This window comes from Lynx rufus, unplaced genomic scaffold, assembly GCF_022079265.1.
Source record: "Lynx rufus isolate CCGP_SWC_20201006 ecotype Redwood Valley unplaced genomic scaffold, mLynRuf1.p SCAF_23, whole genome shotgun sequence".
Taxonomy (NCBI): domain Eukaryota; kingdom Metazoa; phylum Chordata; class Mammalia; order Carnivora; family Felidae; genus Lynx; species Lynx rufus.
This window is the reverse complement of record NW_025814838.1, coordinates 5,333,557-5,361,463: the sequence shown is the minus strand read 5'-3', so window position 1 is coordinate 5,361,463 and position 27,907 is coordinate 5,333,557. Positions and strand designations below refer to the sequence as shown.

The window sequence follows — 27,907 nt, the reverse complement described above, 5'->3', positions numbered from 1 at the left end:
GGCAGTCTAAATGCAGACATCTTATGCAGGTTAGCATCTCTGAGAAACTTCTAACTACCAGATCCTTAAGCCGAATGAGAGTAATGAATCTGGGAAGGTATTAGAAACATGAGAACTGCCTGCCCCCTACCTGCAGCAAAATAACAAGATGATGAGATACAGCGGTGAGGCCAAGAGTATAGGATTATATGACTGGTCGGTCGTTAATAGTGTCCAGTGTCTGCCCTCGATTTTTTAATCCTCGCAATTCTGTGATCTTCTAAAAAAACATGGCTGTGAAAGTAAATTAAATTTTTATGAAGGGGAATGGAACTAAAATAATGCTGACTTGTGTACAGTATTTCAGGTTGAGTATAAACACTAATGAAATGGAAATATAATGGAAAAGACTTTGTAATTTTTATAAGCATGTTATAATACCCAAAAACAGTTGTGTGGAAAAGCTGTTCTAAGAAAGGGAAGACAAGAAAGCATTTCTAGTATATTTCTAATACATTTAATCAAGTTTGTCTGTCTGTCCTTACCCATCTACTTTCCAACCCCTTCTTTCTCATGTCAGGCCTCTAGGCCTGGGTTGCCTCATTATCCTAATACGTTTACTATCACCTAGTCCTTCCTGACACCAAAATTCTTTTCTTTGCTGATAAGGTAACAGTTTGTTCATTCAGCAGATATTTATTGAGAGGGGCTCTTATGTTCCAGGTGCTGCTTTAGGCTTATAGGATAACATCAGTGAACAAAGCAGCAAAATACCCTTCCCGTGTGGGATTAACAACTGGATGAGAAACGTTGGCGGCTGGCATATACCCAGTGCCTTTGTAACCATACTGCCAAGTATCGTATTTGTCAGTATTGCGGAACCACATACATTTATAACGTACTTATCATTTTCTCAGACCCTTCCTAAGTGTTTTTGTACTTCTCCTTTACTCTAGATCTAAACCACAATACTTCAGGATCCCATTATGAAAATTCGCAGCGGGGACCTGTGTCTTCTCCGAGTGACTCTAGCACAAATTGTAAGAATGCTGTTGTGAACGACTCCCCTGAGAAAGAAGTATGGCCCTCAGTCCCTGGCAGTGATCCAGAGTTGGCTTCAGAATGTATGGATGCTGATTCTGTCTCCAGTTCTGAATCAGAGAGAAACATCACTATCATGGCTTCAGGGAACACAGGTGGTGAAAAAGATGGCCTTCGGAATAGCACTGGACTTGGTTCCCAAAACAAGTTTGTGGTTGGTAGCAGCAGCAATAATGTGGGCCATGGAGGTAGTACTGGGCCGTGGGGTTTTTCCCATGGAGCCATAATAAGCACATGTCAGGTCTCTGTGGATGCTCCTGAAAGCAAATCAGAAAGTAGCAACAATAGAATGAATGCTTGGGGCACTGTAAGTTCTTCATCAAATGGAGGGTTAAATCCAAGCACTTTGAATCCAGCTAGCAACCATGGTGCCTGGCCAGTATTAGAAAACAACGGACTTGCCCTAAAAGGGCCTGTAGGGAGCGGTAGTTCCGGCATCAATATTCAGTGCAGTACCATAGGCCAGATGCCTAACAATCAGAGTATTAACTCTAAAGTGGGTGGTTCTGCCACCCATGGTACCTGGGGAAGCCTTCAGGAAACTTGTGAATCTGAAGTAAGTGGTACACAGAAGGTTTCATTCAGTGGTCAACCTCAGAATATTACCACTGAAATGACTGGACCAAATAACACTACTAACTTTATGACCTCTAGTTTACCAAACCCCGGTTCAGTACAGAATAACGAACTGCCTAGTAATACAGGGGCCTGGCGTGTGAGCACAATGAATCCTCCTCAGATACAGGCTCCGTCAGTTATGAATGGCACTTCCCTTTCTCACCTTAGCAATGGAGAGTCAAAAAGTGGAGGCTCTTACGGTACTACGTGGGGTGCCTATGGTTCTAATTACTCTGGAGACAAATGTTCGAGCCCTAACGGCCAAGCTAATGGTGACACTGTGAATGCAACTCTAATGCAGCCTGGCATGAATGGGCCTGTGGGCACTAACTTTCAAGTTAACGCAAATAAAGGAGGAGGCGTGTGGGAGTCCGGGGCAGCGGGTTCCCAGAGTGCGTCATGGGGAAGCGGGAATGGCGCCAGTTCTGGAGGAAGTCGAAGAGGGTGGGGAGCTCCCGCACAAAACACTGGCACTAATCTACCCGGCGCGGAGTGGAGCAAACTGCCTAGCAATCAGCATTCCAATGACAGTGCAAACGGCAATGGTAAGAAGTTTACAAACGGATGGAAATCTACTGAGGAAGAGGATCAGGGTGCTGCCACATCCCAGACAAACGAGCAGAACAGCGTGTGGGCCAAAACAGGAGGAACAGTGGAGAGCGAAGGTAGTACAGAAAGCACTGGACGCCTCGAGGAAAAAGCAACTGGGGAAAGTCAGAGTAGAGACAGGAGGAAAATTGATCAGCACACATTACTCCAAAGCATCGTGAACAGGACTGACTTGGATCCACGTGTCCTCTCCAACTCTGGTTGGGGACAGACTCCGATTAAGCAGAATACTGCCTGGGACACCGAAACTTCACCTAGAGGGGAAAGAAAGACTGACAATGGGACAGAGGCCTGGGGAAGCTCTGCCACACAGACTTTTAACTCAGGGGCGTGTGTAGATAAGACTAGCCCTACTAGTAACGATACCTCATCTGTATCGGGGTGGGGAGATCCCAAACCTGCTCTGCGGTGGGGAGATTCCAAAGGCTCGAACTGCCAGGGGGGATGGGAAGATGATTCTGCTGCTACAGGAACGGTCAAGAGCAATCAGTGGGGGAACTGCAAAGAAGAGAAGTCCACGTGGAATGATTCGCAAAAGAGCAAACAGGGATGGGGTGACGGGCAAAAATCAAACCAAGGGTGGGCCGTGTCCGCCAGCGATAACTGGGGAGAAACTTCGAGGAGTAACCATTGGGGTGAGGCTAATAAGAAATCTAGCTCAGGAGGTAGTGACAGTGACCGGTCCGTTTCCGGTTGGAACGAACTTGGTAAAACTAGTTCTTTTACTTGGGGAAATAACATAAATCCAAATAATTCATCAGGATGGGATGAATCTTCTAAACCTAATCCTTCCCAGGGATGGGGAGATCCTCCAAAGTCTAATCAGTCTCTAGGTTGGGGAGATTCGTCGAAGCCAGTCGGTTCTCCAGACTGGAACAAGCCACAAGACCTTGTCGGATCCTGGGGGATCCCGCCAGCTACAGGCAAACCTCCCGGTACAGGCTGGCTGGGAGGACCTATACCAGCCCCGACAAAGGAAGAAGAGCCCACAGGCTGGGAGGAACCATCCCCGGAATCCATACGTCGCAAAATGGAGATTGATGACGGAACTTCGGCTTGGGGAGACCCAAGCAAGTACAACTACAAAAATGTGAACATGTGGAACAGAAACGTCCCGAACGGCAGCGGCCGTTCAGACCAGCAAGCACAGGTCCAGCAGCTGCTCCCGTCTGCAAGTGCCATCTCCAGCAAAGAGGCGGGCGGCGGCTCCGGTAAGTTTCCACCGGGTCGAGTCTGGTGGTGTCACACAGCACCCCCCAGGACTGCAGTAGCCTTGTTTCCGTTTACCGCTGCTGTTAAGATCTGTTTCACAGAGTAGTTGGATGTGCACGCAAGGGGCTTTTCTGCTCTAATGCAGGAGAAGCTCCTAGGGAAGATGGTGACAGGCAAGGTGTGTAACATGAGGGAGCGGAGCTCTGCCGGTGGCCGCGCTGGTTGTGACCCTCACGCGCTCCATTCTCTGTTAGGAAGGCTTCAGAAGGCAGAGTCGGAAAAGTGGTGTCGAGTGGGAATGCCGTACATTTCCCACTTCTCCGGAGCCTAGCCGTCACTTCTTGGTTTTGTTATCTGACTACAGTAGTCCCAGAAATACAGCAAGCATCCAAGTATAATACTCTAAACACCAGGTGCTGTATTTGGCCTTCAAAGACATTTATTTAAGGAAGCCTGAAATCCAAGTCTGTTAGACACACAGTGTGTATGTGTGCTTAACACATTTGATAATACTTTTCTGGTGCTATGTTCCACTTTCCTCCCATAACAAGGAACTGATTCCCATCTCTGCAGATTATCTTGACAATGAGGTTTTCATTAAGTGTCACTGGAATGCATTGTCTTTGTTAATGGAGGTTTTATTGAATAATAATCCCACCGGACGTAGCGATAGCAGTGTTTTCATAAACTAACCTCTCAGCATCTAATTAATCTCCCAAGTAGAGCTTATTGTATTAATTTGAATTTAATTCTTAGAAGAAACAGGTGCGTATCTGAGGGAAAGGCTGTTTTGGTTCTTTTAAACAATGTTGATGGGTTTGCTTTGGGCAACTTAACACTTCAGAATTTTTAAGAAGCATTGTCCAGCAGGTATAAAAATCGGATGCCTACCTTTTGTTAGTCTGGCAGTTCATTTTTGTTTATCCCAGAACAGTGATGTTGAAAGGTGGCCCTTAGGGTACAAATGTCATCCACACGCTGTTACGCGGCTTCATCACCCGCTTGAATTCACTAGGTTTGGCTCAGAGTGACTTGACTTTCCCAGGAATTAAGTTCGTCTTCGAAGGAAGATAACTTGCCATAATCGGGGTTATTGGAAGCAGTCTGCTCTACACCCAGAGGGCAGTTAGGAAAGAAGAGGTGGAAAAAGTCACATCACTGGCTAAACTATCATAATGGGAAATGACTTGTCATCTTTGCATAAAACAGATGCCATCTGTTTTTGCGCATCACAGCATCATTATTAGATACGTGAATGTGAAGGTCTTCATCTTTTGTTCCCTAAAGTATTCCTTACTGCCCCTTATTCCACCGCCCCACCCTACCATGTGCTGATGACTTCTTTTCCCACACTTTCTAAAGGCTGGGGTGAGCCCTGGGGGGAGCCTTCTACTCCAGCCACAACTGTGGATAATGGTACTTCAGCATGGGGTAAACCCATAGACAGTGGTCCCAGCTGGGGGGAGCCCGTTGCTGCGGCATCCAGCACGTCCACGTGGGGCTCCAGCTCTGTTGGTCCTCAAGCGTTAAGCAAATCTGGTAAGTTGTTGATAATTCCTGGTAGCTATTTTGTCACAGTGGTGATCGGTCATTGACTAGGACTGTAAATAATCAGTTAATGTTTATATTGTAAATGTATTCCTGTATTATCATACTGGATGATTTCACTGACTCTTTGAATTTGTAACTTGGTTTGCTCTTTTATCGTTGTGAATTTTCTTACCTTTCCTTAGAACTGTGCTAACTATTAAGGATTTGCATATACTTCACCAAATCTAAATTACATTTTACCAAATAAGATTATCTAGTAACGGTCAAGCAACTTTTATGCTGTCTGGCATGAGTGACTGAATAGTCATGTAGACGCATATCCAAAATGTCCGGCTGAGGTTTCAGATAATTCCCTGAATATTATATGTAAAATGAACAAAGTTCAAGAAGGACCCCTGTTGTTTAGATGAATACAGTCACTGTCCCATAAGTTGTGTGGGGGGCACCCCGTAGGACTTCCAAAGGCTGAGTGTAGAGATGAGATACTTTCTGCTTATGATTTGCAATACTTTTTGGCCGTGCTCGTTGAAAATGTATTTCAAAATGAATTCTTTTAAATTTTTTCTATCCTCTGCCCTGTGCGCGGCCATGCAGAATGTTAAGGGTGAACAAGAAGGCTACCATTGTTCCATCTTAGGTACCTTCTGTTTGTAAAAGCATGGGAGATGTTTCATTGAAATTTTTAATTAAAAAAAATTCTCAGGCTTAGGCGTGCCTGGCTGGCTCAGTCGGTAGAGCATGCGACTCTTGATCTCGGGGTCGTGGGTTTGGGCCCCATGTTGGGTGTAGAGATTACTTATAAAAAGAAAAAAAAATTCTTGCCTAATGGAACTTTCAACTCAGTATAAAACATACACTTTTGCCCTGTAGATTTGGGAAGGGAAGTAAAAGCGGGGTTTTTTTAGGTACCCCCGTCTCGCCCCACCCTGTTAATGAGTTCTCATCCTCTAGAAAGAATTGTTTGATTAAAGCATGTTTCTCTTTGTATCACAAATCCACAATCAGGGCCAAAATCTATGCAAGATGGCTGGTGTGGTGATGATATGCCATTGCCTGGAAATCGCCCCACTGGCTGGGAAGAGGAAGAGGATGTAGAGATTGGAATGTGGAATAGTAATTCATCTCAAGAGCTTAACTCATCTTTAAATTGGCCACCATATACAAAGAAAATGTCATCGAAGGTAAACATTTCAAGGGCACAGCCCTTGAAACTTTGAATTCCAAAGGTAGTTTACCCTCAGAAAAAATTGCTGTCCTGCCTGCCCATTTATGGCGACCAGTACAGTCTAGGCAGTCCCCAATTTAGGTGTAGCCTCGTGTACGGGCAGCCACCTAGAAAACCGTAAGACCACAGGAACTTCCTTTCTCCCCACTGCTACAGCTTGGGATTTCTCTCCTCCTCCCCTTCCACCAGTGCTGCCTGGGACAGCCCCTCACCCAGAGTGGTGCCCGCAGTGGTGGGGATGAAGAGAAGGGCAAATCTCCGTGTTGACTCTTTCCATCCCACCGCCAGCTCATCTCCCATTCCGCTTCACCCGGAGCCCCCAACCCCCCTTTACCCAGAATCACCGTCTTCCTTTCTCATCCCCCATCCTCAGCCCTTCCCTCACCCCGAAAGGTCCTGTGACAGAAATGCCCAGAAATGATCAGAGTTGTTTGGTTTGTCTCCGATATGTGGACAAATGTTACCCCCAAACCTGTTGGTACATCAGAATAATAATGGCATTTGTTAAAAGCACAACCTCCTGTACCCCAGACCTACTGTAGTTTTGGAAATTGGACCCCAAATGTCTCTGATGCAGAGCCAGGTCTGAGACCACTGACACAAAGCACAGGTTCTTAAGAGATGGTATTGGATGCTGGTGTCAGATTCACTTGGGGACCATTTTCAAAATATATGCCCAGTCCCCAGGTGGTTCTCCCTGGGGGGCCCTCCCCCGGGGGATCTCCCCCCCCCCCCCGCCACCTTTTTGAGAAACGTTTGTTTTGTTTTGTTTTTTACGCCCCCCTCCCCACCCCGAGGGACCTTGCAGGTAAAATATCCAGTAGCTCCCCTAGCTGGCCACCAGGGTCCCTCCCTTTTAATCCTGGGATTCTCAGCCTAGGACCTGCCATTTTCCTTTACAAAGATTTTCATTTGGCTGAATTTGCCTGTTGCCTCCATGTAGTTTATGAAGTGTTTTCCCATATTTTACATAAGCCATTTGATCCTCATGACCTTTTGAGATAGAATACTGATTAGGAATTTGAGACCGGAAAAGGTGGTGGCATGCCCAGAGATACATAACTAGTAAGTGACAGAGCGGGAACTTAAGTTTAGGCCTTCCAGTTCCAAACCCTGTGTTCTTCCCACTGGACCATGCTGTTTTGTGACTTTGTCTTTCCTTACAGGGTCTGAGTGGCAAAAAAAGGAGAAGGGAAAGGGTGTGTAGCCTTTTTACTCTTTCTCCTTTGTTTCTGCTAGTAAAAATCTTTTAGAAAGCAACTGCAAACATTTATTTAGCCTCTGCTGTGTGCCAGGTACTGTGCTTGGTGCTGGGGGTTCAAAACCACTAGGACATGAGCTGCACCTTCAAGGAGCTCAGAGTCTAGTGTAGGGCCATAGGAGAGCTCTGAGGAGTGCCCACTTGAATTTGGAAGGTGCCTGGGGGTGGGATGTGCTAAGGAGAATAGTAGCCTGACATACTAAAATGTGGAATCTCTGGACAGAGGTGACAAGAGATCTGGCTCTATAGTTAGATGAAGGGGCAGGTTGTAAAGTCTTTTCAGTACCGTGCCAAAGAATTTGAACTTTATTCTGTTTAAAATACAGAGCCAGTGAAATTGCATAGAAGGCAACATGAACTTGGGTTTTTTAAATTACTCACTTTAAAGAAAGCTAACCAGTGATCGTATGAAAGATCATTGGCACTGAGGAGGGACCAGAGTTGGGGATCTCAGGAAGCTTCTGCACTCATTCGGGTGAGAAGTGAGGGCCTGAATGGGGAAGCAAGAATGGATGTGTAGTGCAAGGACTGATTGGAGAGACATTTTGAAATGGAAGGGACAGAAGGCCTTGGCAGCCAGTTAGGCGTGCGGGTGGGAGTGAGAGGCAGAGGAATCAAGGACGACTTCAGAAACCACGGCGAGGGTTAGGTGCTTGCTTCAGAGACCTGCACTTGGCGGGGGGGGGGGGGGGGGGGGGGCGGACTGTGAAGCTGTGTTCTGTCCCACAGTCGGAAGGAACAGGCGGGTAGCAACGGGAAAGGGAAATTAAGGCAGCAGACCGAGAATGGCCCCATGGTCTTCACATTCACGGGACACCTTGGTCCCTGTGGCTTCCCGCCTCCCGGTCGACCGGGCATGTCGTGGACCATTCACCCCATCGAAGCATGTCTCGGTAGTTTCTGTACCGCCTGTTCCCGGCCAGCACCGGGGTGGAAGGGGGGCCCCCAGCCTCAGCTGCTGCTGGGGTACTGTGTTCTTGGCAACACAGATCATAGTTTTTCAAGTCTTTCATTTGGAAACGTGTGGTGCTTTTTCAGTACAGCGCATGCAGCATAACTAAAGTACGCGTTACGTGGGTTTCTCTGGATGAACCCGAGAAACCTAATGACTACTTTTACATTAGTGTGGTGTGAGAGCTCCACAGATCCAGATTATGAGTAAGCTCTCAGAGCACCATCCAGTTATAAACTGGAAACTGTGTGACGAGCAGTTCTCCGTTAGTCCGAGGACCTTTTTTCCTTGTGTGGGTCATCAAGGCCCTTTGCTTCCGTCTTTTCCTTCTGACTGCTTGCCTTTAGGGATTTCTCTGTACATTACAGCTATACCAGAGGACTGGAGCAAAGGAAGTTGAAAATCAAATAAGTTGATTTGTAATTGTTAACAACTCGGATAAGAGTTGGTTGAAGGAGAAATTAATTGGCTAAAAATGAGAGTTGGGAATTGTCTTGAAGTTATAGTAATCCATCACTGTACCCAGATCAATAGAGGTGGCCGTGGCAGCTTTCTACTCTTTTGTTTTGCAAAGGGAACCATGAAAGGTGGAAACAAACAAGAAGAAGCGTGGATAAATCCATTCGTTAAACAGTTTTCAAATATCAGTTTTTCGGTAAGTGTGTTTTCCCAGCAGCCCCCTCCCCTTTTAATGGTGGTCTGATACCCCATAATGTTATAGGTAGTCTGTTAACCACCTATAATGGTGGTTAAATTACCCTAATTTAATTTTTTGTTTTCTTAACAAGTTATTACTTACGTTTGAGGCCTTATGAGTCTGCTGGAGGTTACAGTAAAATGGGCCGTGAAGCCTTCTTTATTTTTATAGTCGTAGCTAAAAACATCGCTCACATATCCTCTTTGCCTTTTGACAAATAACGAAGTAAAGGTTTTCGTTTTTAATTTCTTTTCATTGATGAATGAAGGCCTGCTAACATGCCCCATTTTCTTCCTTCAGAGAGACTCACCAGAAGAAAACGTACAGAGCAATAAGATGGACCTTTCTGGAGGTAAATCAGGTTGAGTTTGTATTCATCACTGATGGACAAACGGATCTGTGACATGATCCTACTAAGCGAACACTGACCTGGGCCAGGAGAGGGGAGGTCTGGGTTCCCGTTACGGTATCCTGTGCTCTCCAGCCCGCGTTAGAGTACGGTGGTTTATAAGCCTTCCAAGTGCACATCGCTGTGCAAGGTCTGAGGTCATGGTGATACCAGTCTGTGATTACCTCAAATCTAGTCCTGTCAGGAGGAGTCATCCAGGTTGGGTGATAGAGTCTTAGTAATTCAGGGAATGGTATGTGTAAAGGCTCAGACGATAGGACAGAGACAGTATAAGACAGCTAGAGAAATGGCAAGTAGTTCCATGCAGTGGGAGAAACGTAAATTGGTTGTGGTGGTGGGAGTGTGGTAATGAAGAAGCTTTGCCTAGGGAAGGTGCTAGAAATGAGGCAGAGGCTAAAACATAAGGAGCTGGGGGGTTTGAGCTTTATTCTGAAAGCACGGAATTAAATAATTTGAAGCAGGAGAATGACATGATTTGGGTTTATGTTTTAAGAAAATTATGATGGTAGGGGCACCTGGGTGACTCAGCCAGTTAAGTGCCCAGCTCTTGATTTCTGCTCAGGTCATGATCTCACCTGAGCCCTGTGTGGGACTCTGCACTAACAGCATGGAACATGCTTAGGATTCTCTCCCTCCCTCTCTTTCTCTGCACCTCCCCTGCTCATGCGTGCATGCTCTCTGTCTCTCTCCCTCCCTCTCTCTCTCAAAATAAATAAACTTTAAAAATAATAATAATAATAATAGTAAAATTATTATGGCTGCAGGTTGAAAATGTCTTAGGACAGGAAAGATTCGTGGCAGAGGACTAAGGACAAGATACCAGAACCAGTGTGAGATTTGTTGGAGTGGGATTTCAAATCCAGTGAGGATTTCAAAACTCTAAGATAGTAGGTGGGAAGACTCTTAATTCTGTGGAGATTCAGGAATTAGAATCAACGAAAGTTGGTAACCAGTCTGAACCAATTCATTGTGGAGGGTGAGGGAGCGGGTGTGATAAAAGCTGATTTCCACTTTCTTGCCTGAAAACTTTAGTAGGTGGTGCCGTTTTTCTGTTAGTCTGAGTCCGGGCAGGAGAGCGGACTATGCAGCGATTTGAACAGGAAGGTTTGATACAAATCTAAGGAATTATTCGAGTGACGAGGCTTTGCCTAGTAGGAGGTAAGGAGCACACTGAAGATAGACTAGCAGAGGCAAGGAGAGGTCTCTGACCTTAGGACTGAGGTGGCGTGCCCATGCAGGGGGTCCAGACTCCTGGACCTGGCCTCTGCTCACCGCGTGGCAGAGAAGTCACGGTGGTGTCGCCCACGCGGAACTGCAGGAGCTGTGCCCCGTGGGGAGGTGTCTCACGGGAGGCGCTCTGCCACTAGACCGCCAGAGCCGCTGCCGGGGGTGCCGCGGCAGGGTGGGGTCTGTGCCGCAGGAGGGGGTGCCTGCACCCGGGAGACAGCAGTGTCTCCTGCACCCTCTACCCGCAAAGCTGCAGTGTCGGCCGGCCAAGGGAAAGATACGGAAAGGGTCCAGGGCTGACGAGGTGGATTTGGAGCTGAGAGGCGGTAGGTGGATGGATGGCACAGTTCACCCCGCCCTTCGACCACCATCTTCCACACGCGCCCTGTGCGCACACTGCCCTGTCCCGCTACAGTGGCAGAGCGGCTCTGTCTTAACGAGGCGCGGCTCTCTTTCTCTTTCTGACGGGTGAGGAAGTCTGCCCTCTCACCAAACTGAGGAGACACACAGGTCCCAGTAGTCATTGCATTGTCATTGGCGGTATTACTACCCCTCAAAGTTAGTCACAGTTGAGACTGAAAGACCGAGTTGTAGAGCGAACTTTCAACAGTTGGATAGGATAGGAACTTTCATCAGTTCAGAGTGGATAAAACGAAAATGGGAGAGAGAAGGTTGGCCTATCCAGATAACCACACTCATGTAACAAGCCATAGGAAACGTGCAGAGCTTGTACTGACCTCGTTTCTGTGATTGGTCGGACCTGTGGCTGGCGTCCTGGCTTGCTTCTGTCGGCACCCGTCCCACACTGCCCTGCTGTCACCAGTACCTCAGCGCCCCCGGGTTCCTTTGCTGCTGGAGGGATGCAGGTCTTTGTTCCCAAAGAATCCAAGCCCTTAATCGTCCTGCCTTTTCTTGGTTGCTCTGGCTCTTCATTGACCTTTACTAGTGGGCCCGGACATGCGAAGGAGCACCCCCAGAGAACCCCCTGGGTTCTAGAGTCCTCGCGGCCCTCGTTTTGTATCAGAAAGCCCATTTCCTCTGGTGATCAGAGTCACTTCAGCCAGCAGATGAACCCCTTTTGCCTGGCGGTTCAGTGGCACAAGGAGGGCAAAATGTCCGGGTGCCATTTTCATCTTCCAGTTCAGCGGCCTGATGTGTCTCCTCGTAGAAGCGTTTTCTCTCTCTTGAGGACTAAGGTCTCCAAATCTGTAGAGTTGCTGGAACAGGAAGCAAGAATTCTGAGTGGCTTGTCAGGTATAACAGAGAAACCATGCCGACTCTCACCTTCTGATTCCCAGACCTCTGTGTTCTGGTGATGTGGGTGGCAGTGTGTGCCATGAAGCAGAAGTCCATCCTTGAAGGATGTTGTCTCCCGACTTGGTTTGTAACCAGTTCTACCTGTCAGTTTGGCTAGCTACTTTTGGGTGACGGCGTATGTGGTCAGACCGCTTGATCCACGGGCGTGATCCCATGACCGTCCTCCCTTTGCTCTGGAGTGAGTTCCGTGGTCAGACACAGTGCTGTGGGGATATAAGGCCTTCTGCCAGACTGGGGATGGCAGAAGCTTTTCAGGCAGGAAAAACAAATCCGTATCCGGACCGTGGGTCCGTTCTGTGAGGAGGAGACCCCGCCTCCTCCATGGCTCACTGAATGGCACGCGAGTCGCTGTGCTGTTGTGCTGGTGGCACTTGGTGGAAATCTGTCCGCAGAGCGGTGTCTCACTAGAGACTCTGCTACAGAGCCACGTGGAGGGATGGGGGGGGGGGGATTCTGGGGGCTGCCGGGAGCACATCGAACTTCCTCCCACCGCGTCTCTCCGGCGCCCTCTACCGACAGAGCCTCTGCACCAACTGGCAAAGGAAAAACTGTAAAGAGCCCAGGTGTGCTTTGACTGGGCAGTCAGAAAGGGTGAATTTGGAGCTGAGAGTAAACAATACGTGGTTATTATTAAAGATGAGATACATATAGGAATAAGAAATTGAGTTTGAGGTTGCAGAGAAGGCAGAATGTGGACCGTAAGGGGAGAGGAAGACCTGAGAGAGGAGAAGGTGTGAGCCTGTCTTGTCTCCAGTTTCCCCATCTGCTGAATGGGGGCGAGAAGAGTAGGATTACCAGCATGAAATTAGAGCACACGTTTGGGACAGTGAGTGCCCAGCACATCGCGCGCATCTGTCCCGATGGCGCATTCTTGTGGTGGCTGTTTTTGTTATTTGTAACTGGAAATTGTTTTTATTATAAAGTTTAGGTTAAAGATGACCAAAGACATCTTAACCTGTTTACTTCAGGTTAATTGGTTCAGTAAAACAGCAGCGTCTGCTAAACCCAACTTTACTTGTGAGGAATGCAAGATTTACTAAATGCGAGTGCATTTTTCACGTGTCCTTCCCAAGGCAGAAGTCCTCCCGCAGGGAGGAAATGTTTTGCTTTCTACTGTAAATTTATCTGAAGCCAACTGAATCGTCTTCCTACATGGTAACATCATTTCCTGCCTTTATTAGGAATGTTACAAGACAAACGAATGGACATAGATAAACATAGCCTAAATATTGGTGATTACAATCGAACGGTCGGGAAAGGCCCTGGTTCTCGGCCTCAGATTTCCAAAGAGTCTTCCATGGAGCGCAGTCCTTATTTTGATAAGGTAAGTTGTTTGTTTGTTTGTTGTTTGTTTGTTTGTTTGTTTGTTTCACCCCTGTGGCTAATAACCAGTACACTTAATGGCATAATTTTCTCATTAGTGGTTAGGGCATTTAATGTAAGGTACTGCTTATAATCCAGTGCCAAATCCTACTACTGGATTTGTAGTTCATTCTCCCTTTTATGTTTCAATTTAGCATAGGGATTGCATTTTGTATTTTCTTCTGAATCCCGTAAAATGTGTTTGGTTCTTTTTATGTACTCTAGAATTAACACTAATCTGATCTCTTCTGTTCTCTACCTGTTTCCTGTTGATGCTGGAATGTCATGTGACTTCTCTTCTGTTCCTGCAATGATTTCTCCCTTCTACTTGTTTGCTTGGCTGGTGTTGCACATCTTTCTGTCTGTCCAATCAGGATGGCATTGTAGCAGATGAATCCCAAAACATGCAGTTTATGTCCAGTCAAAGCATGAAGCTTCCCCCTTCAAATAGTGCACTACCTAACCAGGCCCTTGGCTCCATAGCAGGGCTGGGTATGCAAAACTTGAATTCTGTTAGACAGGTAAGTCCACGCGTGTATTTTAGGCTCTCTCTTGAATGCTTTGTAGAAGTAATAAGATCTCTCTTACTTGTAGTTACTGTGTTTAAATCAATATTACAGTGTGGTATTGCGACGTCCGTCCCTAAAGAATCCCACTGGGGTTCTGTTGCTGTCGTTTGGTTTTGCAGAATGGCAATCCCAGTATGTTCGGTGTTGGAAACACAGCAGCACAAGCCCGGGGCCTGCAGCAGCCTCCAGCACAACCTCTTAGTTCATCTCAGCCTAATCTCCGTGCTCAAGTGCCTCCTCCATTACTCTCCCCTCAGGTAGCGACTGCGGGCGTGCTCTCCCCTGTGTACCTGGAAACACTTGGTATTTGAACGAGACAGTTAGGTGCTCCTCATCACGTCGACTGGCATCTTTGAGACGCAGCTAATGCAGAATTAGCTGTCCTTACGAACGGATGTGGGTTGGGTCAAGAAAATGAGTCCAAGTTCAGTTACACCTGAAATTTACCACTACCTTCCGGAAAACACGTTGAGGGGAGGAAGACAACAGCAAAGTAAATTGGCCGCTTTAAGATTTCACCCCTGTCCTCTTGTAGTTAACCCAGAAAAGTTTATATGAACGATAAAGCAAAGCAAGAACTTAACCAACCTTCCATGGTAATAGTCCACAGATTTAATTGCTCTATTGACAAGTCAAACTACACAGCACATTTAGTTAGTTTTGAGTTATTTGATCAACGTTATTAACTTGCCATTGTGATCCTAAGGTTCCAGTTTCATTGCTGAAGTATGCACCAAACAACGGTGGCCTGAATCCGCTCTTTGGCCCTCAACAGGTAGCCATGCTGAACCAGCTATCCCAACTAAACCAGCTTTCTCAGATCTCCCAGTTACAGGTGAGTCGGTTAACAGTCCTATTCAGTGCAAGTCTGTTGAGCGTCTACTGTGTGCTAATAAACCCAAGACTCTGTGGGAAGCGTGGCAGCAAACAGTGGGTGCCGTCGCCCCCAGGAAGCTTACAGTCTGTCGGGGAGGACAGGTCGTGAGCTGGAAAGGCGGGATGCTCTTCGAGCACCACCCAGTCAGATCTGGGATGGCGGAGGGAGTGGGATGGGGGCGGGGGGGGGGGGGGGGGGGGACGTGTCCCTCCCGAAGCACAAGTAGTTTAGACTGAACCAAAGACCGAATTCAACAACGGCTTGAGGCCAGGGAGCCCCAGGAAGAGGGTACGCCAGATGAGGCCACGCCTTAGGTCCACCTGCAGCCATCCCGAAGCTTGCTCTATGACACGACTCTGACGAGACGCTGACGGCCTTTTCGCCATCTCCCCTCCAGCGATTGTTAGCGCAGCAGCAAAGGGCGCAGAGTCAGAGAAGCGTGCCTTCTGGGAACCGGCAGCAGCAAGACCAGCAGGTAGATCGCACCCTTCTTTCCCCTTTTGCTTCGCTTGCGCTCAACTCACTTCATTCGAGCTTGTGACAAGAGAGGCGAAATGCCTGTATCAAGATACGACAAAATATGTGATGCGTTAAGTCTCCTGTTTGCCCGGAGGTCGTGTTAACTGGAGTATGGTGATTATTCACCTTCCTGCCGGGGAGGAGGGGAATTCGGCAGTTGAGGGGGGAATACCTGGGTATCCCTAAAGACTTTCTCTCCAGTGTTTCCCGATCGCTTGGTTGTTTTCAGGGTCGACCTCTTAGTGTGCAGCAGCAAATGATGCAGCAGTCTCGCCAGCTGGACCCCAACCTGTTGGTGAAGCAACAGACCCCGCCAGCTCAGCAGCAGCCACTCCATCAGCCAGCCATGAAACCTTTCCTCGAGAACGTCATGCCCCACACTACACCCGAGCTGCAGAAAGGGCCGTCACCAATAAATGCTTTCAGCAACTTCCCTATAGGTGGGTTTCTCCTTGGCCGGGGCATTCACCTGACACCAGGAGCCGCTGCCTGACGTCTTCTCCCTTGGCGACACAGTTCTGTCCCCTCGGAACCATGCTGGCTCTGTGGCTCGTTCCTCTCCGGGAGCTGCCCTGCCTGTCCCAGGGTCAGCCTGTCTCCCTGCTTCCAGGAAGGCCTCTCTCCATTCCAGAAAACCGTGCTGTTTCAAAAACTCCCTGCTCATTTAAAGTGGGTTAGAATAAAGGTGAAGTTGCTCTCGAGCCCCAGGTGGTTTCCTCGTAGAGTGGGGGCGGGGGAGGGTGGTTAGTAACCACATGCCAGAGACACCCGGAGCAGTGCCACTTTGGGGAATAACTGGGATGAGTGGCTTCTGTGGGGCAGCGCCTGAAATTGTCACGATTGTCTGAGTCTTTAGGGGTGATTTCTGGCATGAGTGTTGAGTGTAGGACACAGAGGCGGGAGGGTTGCCTCTGTTGCCCTTGCAGTAGCTCCCCTCTTCCTTTCTTTCCCTGTCTCCCTCTGGAAACTTCAGGCTTGTATGTTTTCCCCCTCCCTGGGTCTCTTTTCTCTTTGTGATTATATTTTGAGCCTTGATTGTTGATTTTGCTTTTGCTTTCTCTCTTTTCCCTTAAAATGGCTTCTCGAAAGCCAGCTTGGTTGCCAGCCCAAGTGTGTTGAAGACAGCTAATGAGCTAGCCTGCTCTTGGCCGTGGGTGGGGTGGGGCCTGCTGTTGCCCTGCTTCGCTTCACTCTGGCTCCCCCTCGTATTGCTGCGGACTCTCAGCAAGGACAGAGAGATACGTTTTCCTGGTTAAGAGGTCTGCCTAACCCATACCAACACAGCATGGTTGTCTAAATCAGGCATTGGCAGACTGGAGCCTGTTGGCCACATTTGGCCGGTGGCCTGGTTTTGTAAAGAAAGTTTTATTGGAACACAGCCATGGTCTTTTGTTAATGTATTTTCTGTGGTTGCTTTTGTGCTAAAACAGAGTTGCACAGAGACCCACAGACCTTGTGGCCCACGGAGCCTGAGATACTGTTTGAAGCTTCACAGAAAAATTTGCCGAGTCTTGGGTCTGGTTGATGAGTCCAGAGAACAGCAAATGTAATTGCTCTCTTCAAAAAATTGGGATGATATTAGAGAATTTATGTTATTAAAGTTTTTTTTCAATGTTTTATTTATTTTTGAGAGAGAGAGACACAGAGTGTGAGTGGGGGAGGGGCAGAGAGAGAGGGAGACACAGGATCCGAAGCAGGCTCCAGGCTCTGAGCTGTCAGCACAGAGCCCAATGCAGGGCTCGAACTCACAAACCGTGAGATCATGACCTGAGCCAAAGTTGGTCACCTAACTGAGCCACCCAGGCGCCCCACGTTATTAAAGTTTTTAAGTTTGACCTGATACCACATGGACTGTCATCAAACCCAAGTATTGAAAACTATTTGTTTTGAAATTTTAAAATACGAACCACCTGGCTATGTGGCCAGAGATTCTGGCTCCCATTGAAAAGTGTTCATTTTTAACAAGAATCTCAGATGATTCTGATGTTGATGGTCCCTGGACCACAATGAAGAAACCCTGGATTAACAGTCAGTTTTCTGACCCACAGTATGCAAGATGGAAATTTCCATCCTGTTCCAACAGAGAATATCTGAGTGTGATGTGTTTCATCACCAAAGGTCAAGGAAGTTGCGCCTTGAGATATGGGAGTCTCTAAATTATTAGAGCAGGACGTTTTTACTTTTTTTTTTTTTAATGTTTGTGTTTTACTTTTGACAGAGAGAGAGCACAAGTAGGGAAGGGGCAGAGATCGAGAGGGGGTCAGAGGATCCAAAGCAGGCTTCGCACTGACAGCAGAGAGCCTGATGCGGGGCTCAGACTCACGAACCATGGGATCGTGACCTGAGCCAAAGTCAGATGCTTAACCAACCGAGCCACCCAGGCGCCCCAGGACCTTTTTGCTTTTCAATGACGGTGTCCTTTGGCTGGCAAGCCAGTTGAAAACTTTTGTTTATAAGCAAAAGATAACATGATTCCCTATGTTTCTTCATGCGTGGTGCTCTTGGGGGATAGCTAAAGAAATCTATTTTGTTGGAGATAAACTTTAATATTGAGCTTCCTTAAAATTGTCTCTTTTTACCGGGGAAATTTATTTGTTTGTTTGTTTATCGTTTGAGAGAGAGCAAGCACAAGAGGGGCAGAGGGAGAGAGAGAATCTTAAGCAGGCTCCACACTCAGCATGGAGCCAAATGTGGGGCTTGATCCTGCAACCCTGAGATCATGACCTGAGCCCGAAATCAAGAGTTGGATGCTCCCAACTGCCTGAGCCACCAAGGTGCCCCACCAAGGAATTTTAAAATAATCATATTCTATAGAGAAATAGTTTTCCACATTAACACAATTATAGTTTTAACAGTTTCATGGTTTGAAAACATGGGGTTATTGAATATTAGAATATCTATTGAGGATTTCTACACAACCTTGGCCAGGGGCCCAGAGTGTTCTGTCTACCTTGTGCTTGTCTGTAATCATTTGGCTGTGCACATTTGCAGGGTGATACCTGCTAAGGAACAGTCCCAGGTCACAGGATTAAAAACATTAGATTAGTTACATGTTTTTTTCTAGAAAATGGAGGTCGTGGTATTGGAAGGAAAACATGTTATATTTTATAAAGTGGTTTTCTATTAAAATATTGTTTTGTTTTTAGGCTTGAACTCAAACTTGAATGTAAATATGGATATGAACAGTATTAAAGAGCCACAGTCAAGACTAAGGAAGTGGACTACAGTGGACAGCATTTCTGTGAACACATCTTTGGATCAAAACTCCAGCAAACATGGTATGAAATACATTCTTACATGTTGTATTTAAAAAAACAAAACAAAACCCTGTAGAATACTAAATTTAGGCTTTTATTTTATCTTAAATGTCTGTATTTGTAGCCAAATCCACTTAGACCCTTTCCTCATTATTAAAAAGTGCTTAATTAGTTATTAAATCTTAGTTAAATTTTTAAAAAGGCACAATTAACACAATTAATGATTTTGTACAAAATCAAGATTCAGTATACATTTGTGGTTTAAAAATTTGTCCCTCTTTAATGGTCATTTAGGTTTTTGCAATAGATTTGATCGTTCTAGTGTTCCACTTAACATTTACTTAATTTAGTATGATGGGGAGGGTATTAAAAACTCCCGGCATAATTTGATTTCTGTCAGTGTTTTGTATAATGGCACATTTTCTTCATGTATTTTGTTGCTTTGTGTAAATCATATAGATTCAATATTATTGTCTTTTCATCCGTTAATTACATTTTTTTTTTTAGAAATATAATTTTCACCTGTTTAACATCAATCCATCTAGCAAATGTTAGTGGAACATTTTCTGCTTTCCAAAGGACCGTTCTTGGCCACCTGGATACACATGCACACGCACGCACACCATTGAGCATACATGAGCCAGGAGCAGTACTTGCCCTGAACGGAGCTCTTTGGTTTGGTAGCAAAAGTCAGCACGTAACAACTTTTACACCCTGTGGTAGGTGCCAGGAACACGGACGGACTGAGATGTTGGCACACGTGGGATGGCAGTGTGTGGTCCACTGTTGGGGGGTGGCAGGGGGCAGGAACGACAACCTTTTGGTGCGCTGGGTCTGGAAAGGCTTTTATATGGAGACTAAGAAGCGGGTCTTCAGACCACATGAAGGGGTAGAGAGAGGATGGCAAAAAGAGTAGAGCATTTGAAAAGTTCAAACACAGGACAACCCGCGGGGTTCTGTTATGCATGCTTGTCACGGAGGTGAGGGGGCAAAGGGAGGAAGAAGAATCTAGGACAGTAGAGGCCAGAATGAGCAAATCACAGACCACTTTGTGCCGTAAATCATCTTAAATTTTCAACCCAGAGACACAGAAGACTCCAAGCAGTGTAAGTGAGGCAGAAGGCAGTGGATGAGGAGAGAGTGCACCAAAAACAGCCTTAGAATTAAGGATGGAAGGGCTGGGTAACTAACTTAAGTCCTTGTGCAAATACATGATTATCCATAACCCACCTCCTGGGCCTCTCTCCTTCAGCCCAACCCCTTGACCTTTAAGACTGGGCTTGGGGTGGGGTGCCTGGGTGGCTTAGTTGGTTAAGTGCCCAACTCTTTTAAAAAAAAAAAAAAATTTTTTTTTTTAATGTTTATTTATTTTTGAGAGAGAGAGAGAGGGAGACACAGAATCTGAAGCAGGATCCAGGCTCTGTCTGAGCGGTCAGCACAATGCCCGTTGTGAGTCTAGAACCATGAGATCATGACCTGAGCTGAAGTTGGACGCTTAACCGACTGAGCCACCCAGGCGCCCTGCGCCCGACTCTTGATTTTGGGTCAGATCATGATCTCACAGTTCATGAGATCTAGCCCTGCATCAGGCTCTGCCCTGACAGCATAGAGCCTGCTTGGGATTCTCTCTGCCCCTCCCCTGCTGACACTTTTTCTGTCTCTCAAAATAAATAAACTTTAAAAGGGGGGGGTAACTCCTGGGTGGCTCAGTCGGTTAGGCGTCCAACTTCGGCTCAGGTCACAATCTTGAAGTTTGTGAGTTGGAGCCCCACGTTGGGCTCTGTGCCGGCCGCTCAGAGCCTGGAACCTGCTTTAGATTCTGTGTCTCCCTCTCTCTGCCCCTCCGCTGCTCCTGGTCTCTTTCTCTCAAAAATAAATAAAACATTAAAAAAAAATGTTTTCTAAAGAAATCAGGAATAGAGGCCAGCACTCAGAAGAAAAATCTGAGCTAGAATAAGGTTTGGTATTCATCAGAATGTTGAGGTCATGGACGTGGACAAGGTTGCCCAGAGCAGTGGGGCCTAGAAAAGAACAAGGACAGCCTCCGGGTGTGGCTCTAGTGAAAGGAGTAGCTGGAGAGGTCAGATGTAGAGAGCCAGAGAAACGCTTCTGTCATATGGTTTTCTGTCTTCTCGGGGTAAAATGGAGTTTTCCATGTCTACCCTGCTTATCTGAGCCTCAATTTCTTTGTAAAAATGACCTCTTGCCTTCCGTGCTCTGCTGTGGCAGGTGTCACATCCCTCATGTATCCTACAGTGCTCGGCATACTGACCCAGGGCACGCTGGTACATGGTGTGTGTCACATAAATGGGGTCCTCAGCATAGATTTTAAAGTCACATACACTTAGGATTTCATCCCAGTTCCTAAACTCCTTAAGCCACAGTGTTTGCACCTGCAAAAGGAAATGAGACCTCCCAGAATTGTTAAAGGGACTGAATGCCGTAACAGCCGTCAAGCTCTTCCCTTGTGGCTTGGCACCTGGCGTGTGGCCATTTGGGCGGCTGGGCCTTCCTGTAAGCAGCCCGTTCCCGTGTGTCCTTCATTGGCTTCAATTAATCAAATGATTTTGTATTTATATTTTATCTTCTTTTACAACGTAATGTTGATCTTTTTTTTCCACTCATTTTATCGCATGGACTGTTTTTGCATAAATCTGCAGTGTAAGCAGTAAATTCTTAAGTTTTTTAGTTACTAGCTTAAACAGTAAATACTTTTATTCCTATATATGTTCTAAGAAAGTGCTCTTCTTCCGAATAAGGAAGAGGTTGATCCTTTTTCTTTGCTCCAGTCTAGATCCCTGCTGTTCTTTATTTACTTAATTTGATGCTTGAAACTTAGTCATTCTTTCTTTTCTTAAAAATATTTCTATTAGTTATACAAATTACTTAATATTTACATGCTTCTCTGCTCCCAGAATGTTCTCCTTGTCTGTACTTGAGCAGGTGGCATAGCTGACAGTAACTAACCCAAGACCAGTGGTTTTTGTTTCATAGGTATTATTTCGATATCTCCAGACTTACATTTCATCCCCTTAAAAATTAAGAATGGGGCACTGGGTGGCTCAGTCAGTTAAGCGACCGACTCTTGCATTCAGCTTGGACCGTGATCCCGGGGTTGTGGGATTGAGCCCTGTGTTGGGCTTCGAGCTAAGCATGGAGCCTACTTAAGATTCTCTCTCTGTCTCTGTCTCTGTCTCTGTCTCTCTCTCTCTGTCTCTCTCTCTCTCTCTCTCTCTCTCTCTCTCTCTCTGCCCCTCCCCCTGGACCCCCTGCACAGGTTCTCCTTCTCTCTCAAAAATTTCTTCAAAATCAAGAATGTTTGATCTGATGTATTCTGTTTTGTTGCTTTGATTCTTTCTTTGTCGTTGTATTTTTTCCTCCTTTGTAAAAATGATTTCGGAAATACTTCTTGACCCGGTTGTGGTTTTGGTCTTCAGCTCCAGAAGGAAAGACGGTTTGATATCTGTATGTGAGAGCCTGCTAAATGTCGAGTCTTAGAGTGTTGGCTTTTTCAAAAAGCTTTGCAGTCTGTGTAAAGAAGTGCTTTTTCTTACACTACTACCCTCCAGTTCCTCACACTCTCACGTTCTCCCCTCCTGGGGCTGCTCCTTCCTGATCGGTGGCTCCTGCTGGCCTCTCTCCCAGCGGAGACTCGGAATCTTATTTGTTGGCTTTGTTTTCCCCTTTCCTTATATTAAGAAGAGGGAGAGGAATGTTAATCATCCTATTCCCATTATTGATAGTTCACTGTGGCTTCCCTTTCTCACTTATAATAAAATTCACACCTGGCTGTCGGTGTTCAGCTAGGTGCCAGCCCACGTGTTATGTTTTGTTAGACCCTCACGATTTTGAAATCATCTTTTTCAACATCCGTGTAAACATTCAGAAAACTTCACGCACAAATTCAGACTTGTGGCATCTCTTAGAAACAAGCAGGCCTGGCGGCACGGAGCTCCGGAGCAGTGCACACCCGGAGCGGGGTAGCTGCCTGCTGGTGCGCTCGCTGCCCCGCCCCGTGGTCCCCACCACCCCCACCCCTGCCCAGCCCGGGTGGCAGCATTTGCCATTTGCGTTTGCACGTACTTGGGAGTGCGGGGCTTGTTCCGTTTCTCTTCTCCCTCCCCTCACGCCTGTGCCCTCCCTTCCACTGGGGGAAAGAGATTTTCCTACGGTCCCTAACCAGAGAGATCTCGCTCTCTAGTCATGCTCCCATTTGGGGAATGACCATGGGAGTTTGCCTGTAGCCAACCTCCCTCGCTTCTTCATCAACCCTGAGTTCATGTTGGCATTTGTGCTTCCGTGTTGTAGAAGAGAGGGGCTGTTGTCCCCTAGCAGTGGAACGGGGTAGAGATCATCTTTAAGGGGGAGGGATGTGATGGTAGTGTTCAGGCTCGCGTCAGACCCGAGCTGAGGCTGGGGAAGGGAGCCGCCTGTGGGGAAGGCTTTGGCCAGCATGGACTGCTCACAACACTGTCTGAGATGGGGTCTCTGTTTATCACCATAGAGAGCTAGTAATAAGTTACTTGTGGAGCAGAGAAGAAAGGGCGAGCCCAGGAGACCTTCTGTGTCAGAAGTCCCCAAGACCACTTTCAAGGTCACTGGTTTGCCAGAAGAATTGACAGAAGTCAGGAAAGCTGTATGACTCATGGTTATGCTTTATTACAGCAAAAGAATACAGACGGAAGTCAGCAAAGGAAAAAGGCGCATAGGGCAGAGTCCAGGAGAAGTTTCCTGTTGTCCTCTCCCAGTGAAGTTTCACGGACTTCATTCTCCAGCCACAATGTGTGAAACCACATACATACAAAGTATTGCCGACCAGAGAGGCTCACACAAGCCTTGGCATCCAGGGTCTTTATCGGGGGGTCAGTCACATAGGCATTAGCACCTGCGTGGTTGTGTTACGCGGTCTCCAACCCCCGCAGACCTCTCAGAGATCTGATAAAAATACCGTATGACCCAGGCCTCGGGCAGACAGAAGTAGATGTTCACCAGAAGTCACCTTGTTACCAGAAATTATCTGGCTTGGCTGAGGTACAGGGTATGCAAAGGTACTCTTATCTGCAGGAAACGCTGTGGGCTTGGAGGAGCCCAGGAGTGAGGGAGGGCCAGTCTCGTAGCTCTTTGTAATGTGTACTCTGGGCCTACTGTCCTAACTCTTTACTGCACACCTTCCGGAGTAAGAAAAGACAGATTCGTTAAGTGAGGTAGGGTGGAATGGCAAGGACATCTGACCAGGAAGTTGTGCGTGCGTCGCAGAAGGGTTGGACCAGGTTATCTGGGAAGCTTTATGGTCTTAAAGATCCTACAACTAGAAGGCAGTTGATAAAATCTTTTCCCCTCATCAGCACCCAGCACGTTGTTCTGTGGTGGGGGTACATATATAGAATATTTATTTCCGTCTTGGGGTTGGGGGCAGTAGCTGAAGGATTCCAGAAGAAGGTTGTGATCTCTTAAGCTGAGATACGAAAGATAACAGGAGTTAACCAAGCAGAGGTGATGAGAGGGGAACCCAGGGCTGATGGGTGGAGGCCTTATAAATGATTGAAGAGTTTGAGTATTCCCCCCTCTGCAATGGAGACCTGTTGGAGACCGCTCAGCTGGGAAGTGGCATGTTTTGTGTTTGGGATTACTCTGGCTGCTTTGTGGAGACCTGGGGAGTGGAGATCAGCTGGGGCGAGGAGATCAGCTGGGAAACTTCTGTGCCTGATCCAGAGCTTAGCCAAACAGGAGACAGTGTAGCCTGACCCAGTGTAGTCATTACTCAAGAGCTATATGATCATTTCACAGTACATAAGAGCATCAAATTCTTACGTTGTGCACTTGAAACTAACACAGTGCTATACGTCAGCTCTATCTCAGAATTTTTTGAAGACAAGATTAAACAAGTTACAAAGACACCCACTGAAACAAAAACGTAAGCCTTCCACATTTTCAGAAAAGAGAAAAACAGGTACCATATTTTTAGAGTTTTTAAGGAATCTATAAAGAAATCAGGGCTCCTGGGTTGTTAAGTCAGTTAAGCACCCGACGGTTGATTTCGGCTCAGGTCAAGATCTCACAGTTCGTGATTTTGAGCCCCAAGTCTGGGCTTTGTGCCGACAGCATAGCGCTTGCTTGGGATTTTCTCCTCTCTCTCTCTGCCTGTCCCTGCTCTCATTCTCTCCTCCCTCTCCCTCTCTCTCTCTCTCTTTCTATCAAAATAAGTAAACTTAAAAAAAAAAAAAAAAAGAATCTGTGAAGAAATAAAAGGCATCATATAAAATAATATGAGAAACTAGAACCAAAATATATATAAAATTGATAAGCATAAATGAGCCAAAGTAATTTATCAAAATAAATTCAGATTGAATCATAAAGCAAAATCCAACTCTTTGCATACAAGGGACCCAAAACAAAATAATTCAGAAATCACTGCATTTGGGGGACCTGGGTGGCTCAGCCGGTTGAGCATCCAATTCTTGGTTTCAGCTGAGCTCATGATCCCAGGGTCATGGGATCAAGCCCCGAGCTGGACTGAGATTGGAGCCTGTTTGGGATTCTCTCTCTCCCTCTTCTTTCTGCCCTGCCTTCACTCGCTCAGCAGCATGCGCGTTCTATCAAAGCTAAATTGTTGCAGTTGTGCAAAACAAAAAATTGTAGGAAGCAGAATTGATAGGACTTAGTGATTTAAGATAATGGCCGGGTGGAGGGTGGGGTGGGGGGGGGGGGTTGGGTGGCAGCCAGGAGAGCCTCTCTGCTTTCTAACCTAAGCAGCATCAAATCTGTCCCTCTGATTAACACGTTTGTGACATTCGGTCCTCTCCAGTGGATTTGTATCTTGAAACTTTATTTGACTAAACTTGGCTTAAAGGTCAGTTTGCTAGTTTGTGAACCTTGGACTGATGATTATCAGAAATGGAAGGTGAAATGGTCACATGGTAGAAAGAACATCGAACCCTGAATCAAACAGACCTGAATTCTAAGTTACATTTGCCACTCAGTGGCATATCACATTTGGAATTTTTCTTCAGCGTGGGAGTGGTAGTTGACATGATGGCAAAATGGCAAAATAGACACAGACCTGGGATTTGAGGCCTAGCTCTGCTGTTTATTAGCTGTTGGCAAGTAACTTAACCTTTACCTGCTAAATGGGAGTATAATAATACCTCCTATGGTGTTTGGAGGGTGAATAAGGCAACACCTCAGAAGCACTCAAGCACTAGGACAGGGTGAGACACTAGTGCCCAGGCGGTGTTGGCCTTCCTTATGGTCACCGCTCACACGCCCCGCCTCTGAGACACAGCATTTCTGTGGCATAAATCCAGCTCTGCTTGCTTCAACTACACCTGCCGCCTATACAATCTCACTTCCCATCTTCTGCACCTTCTCCCATGAAGTGATTAATAGAAGGTAATTAGGGGCCCCCCCGCATAGTTCAGTTAAGTGTCTGGCTTTGGTGCAGGTCATGATCTCACGGTCCGTGGGTTCAAGCTCTGCGTCAGGCGCTCTGCTGTCAGCAAAAAATAGACAAGGTATATCTATTAAAAATAAACAGGGGCCCTTGGTGGCTCAGTTGGTTAAGCGTCTGACTTCGGCTCAGGTCATGATCTCACGGTCTGTGAGTTCGAGCCCCACGTCGGGCTCTGCACTGACAGCTCAGAGCCTGGAGCCTGCTTCCAATTCTGTGTCTCCCTCTCTCTCTGCCCCTCCCCGACTCATGCTCTCTCAAAAAAATAAATAAAGATTAAAACAAAATTTTAATAAGGCAAAACAAAGATCAGTGTGGAGAATAAATCATCAGGAAACAAGTGACGATTTCTAAGTGAGCATAAATTGCCTTTCTGTGGGATTTCACACTCAAGTTTGATAACAGGTAGCTTCACTAATGTGGTATAGTCACGAGGGGGTGTGTATAAGTAGAAATATAAACATCCTGAAAAAAAAGGATATTTGTCTTCATTACATGCATAGCAGTCTCGATTCTCGGGTACACCTCTTTGGCACTCACAGTGTTCCCCACCGTCATTCTTCCTTTTCCACGGTTCTTTTCTTCTCTCCATCACTCCTCATCACCCCTTGCCCATCCTCCCCCCACACACACCTCCTGGACAGAAACTTCACTGTGCTCGTTCTCCATTTAGGCCAAGATACCAGTGTTTTAACGATTTGAAAATAAGTGTGTACTCGTACCCGGGTCACTTGTTGATGGCTCTGGTCCTTATTATCCTTCCGGAAATAAAATTCATGATGATAATTTCCAGATCTCAGTACATGAGAGCGTGAAAAGTGACTGAAGTCTGGGCGAGTGCGGAGCCTTGTTTTCTCCTTGCCTTTTCACATGGCCTGCAGAACACAACTTGGAACCCGCAGACCCATGACGAGTTCTCTCTTGCTATTGGAGAAACCGCAAGAGATAAATTCACGCATATATTTTGCCTCACGTTCACCGCCCTGTGTCTCCCTCTGTAGGTGCTATTTCAAGTGGTTTCAGGCTGGAAGAGTCTCCGTTTGTTCCCTATGACTTTATGAACAGCAGTACTTCTCCAGCCAGTCCTCCAGGTTCAATAGGAGACGGCTGGCCACGTGCCAAATCGCCTAACGGCTCTAGCAGTGTTAATTGGCCACCAGGTAAAGTGCTGCCGGCTTCCTCCGTGAGGGTTTCTTCCCAGTAAGGTTGCGTTATCTCTAGAGGTTGTAGGTTCTACTGTAGCCCAGTCCTGGGCCAAGGGTAGGGGGGACACGGATAGGATGCATGGAAAGCTGAGCATCAGGTCTTGGGCCAGCGAGCGGGTCTGGCCCGTTACCAGTGCCCCTGTGCTCCAGGCGGCGAGAGCGGAGTCAGTCCCGCAGGCCAGCGTGAAGAATAACACAAAACCTCCGTTCGTTGTTCCTCTTCGCCGTGTTGGGGGACGAACTTGACCGTGTTTTCTGTGGGCTGAAGAGTCACCAGAAATGTACTTACGGCCGCCTTTTCTGTTGCGTTGCTATGGCTTGTGATTTAATAAAGCGCTTTAAAATGTTAGTGTTTAAAAATATGCAAGCGCAGAGAAATTATTTCACTAGCAAAAATGTGCAAATTATTCATAAGTAGCAGCTTATGTTACACTAATTCTGGTAACTGAATCAGGAGAATTGCGTGGACTTTAGGAATAAAAGTTTTGGATATTTAATAACGGATTTTTAAGT

The 27,907-nt window shown here is 46.7% G+C and overlaps 1 protein-coding gene across 14 annotated transcripts in view; it reads left to right on the top strand.

The window, feature by feature from the left end:
• The window catches only part of TNRC6A (trinucleotide repeat containing adaptor 6A), a 99,592-nt gene that overhangs the window by 62,574 nt on the left and 9,111 nt on the right, over positions 1-27,907 (top strand). For 10 of the 14 annotated variants that reach the window (XR_006963594.1, XM_047087664.1, XM_047087651.1 and 7 more), the window contains 13 exons: positions 936-3,518; positions 4,882-5,058; positions 6,076-6,251; positions 7,462-7,494; positions 9,083-9,163; positions 9,506-9,557; positions 13,340-13,482; positions 14,209-14,346; positions 14,796-14,924; positions 15,364-15,441; positions 15,715-15,925; positions 18,632-18,763; positions 27,191-27,349. Coding sequence is in view for 13 of the 14 variants with exons in the window: in XM_047087664.1 (XP_046943620.1) it covers positions 936-3,518; positions 4,882-5,058; positions 6,076-6,251; positions 7,462-7,494; positions 9,083-9,163; positions 9,506-9,557; positions 13,340-13,482; positions 14,209-14,346; positions 14,796-14,924; positions 15,364-15,441; positions 15,715-15,925; positions 18,632-18,763; positions 27,191-27,349 (4,092 nt within the window). In the remaining variant the exon portion in view is untranslated. Of the gene's footprint in view, positions 1-935; positions 3,519-4,881; positions 5,059-6,075; positions 6,252-7,461; positions 7,495-9,082; positions 9,164-9,505; positions 9,558-13,339; positions 13,483-13,894; positions 14,042-14,208; positions 14,347-14,795; positions 14,925-15,363; positions 15,442-15,714; positions 15,926-18,631; positions 18,764-27,190; positions 27,350-27,907 lie in introns of all 14 variants that reach the window. The other 4 variants (XM_047087665.1, XM_047087656.1, XM_047087652.1 and 1 more) reach the window with 4 other exon arrangements.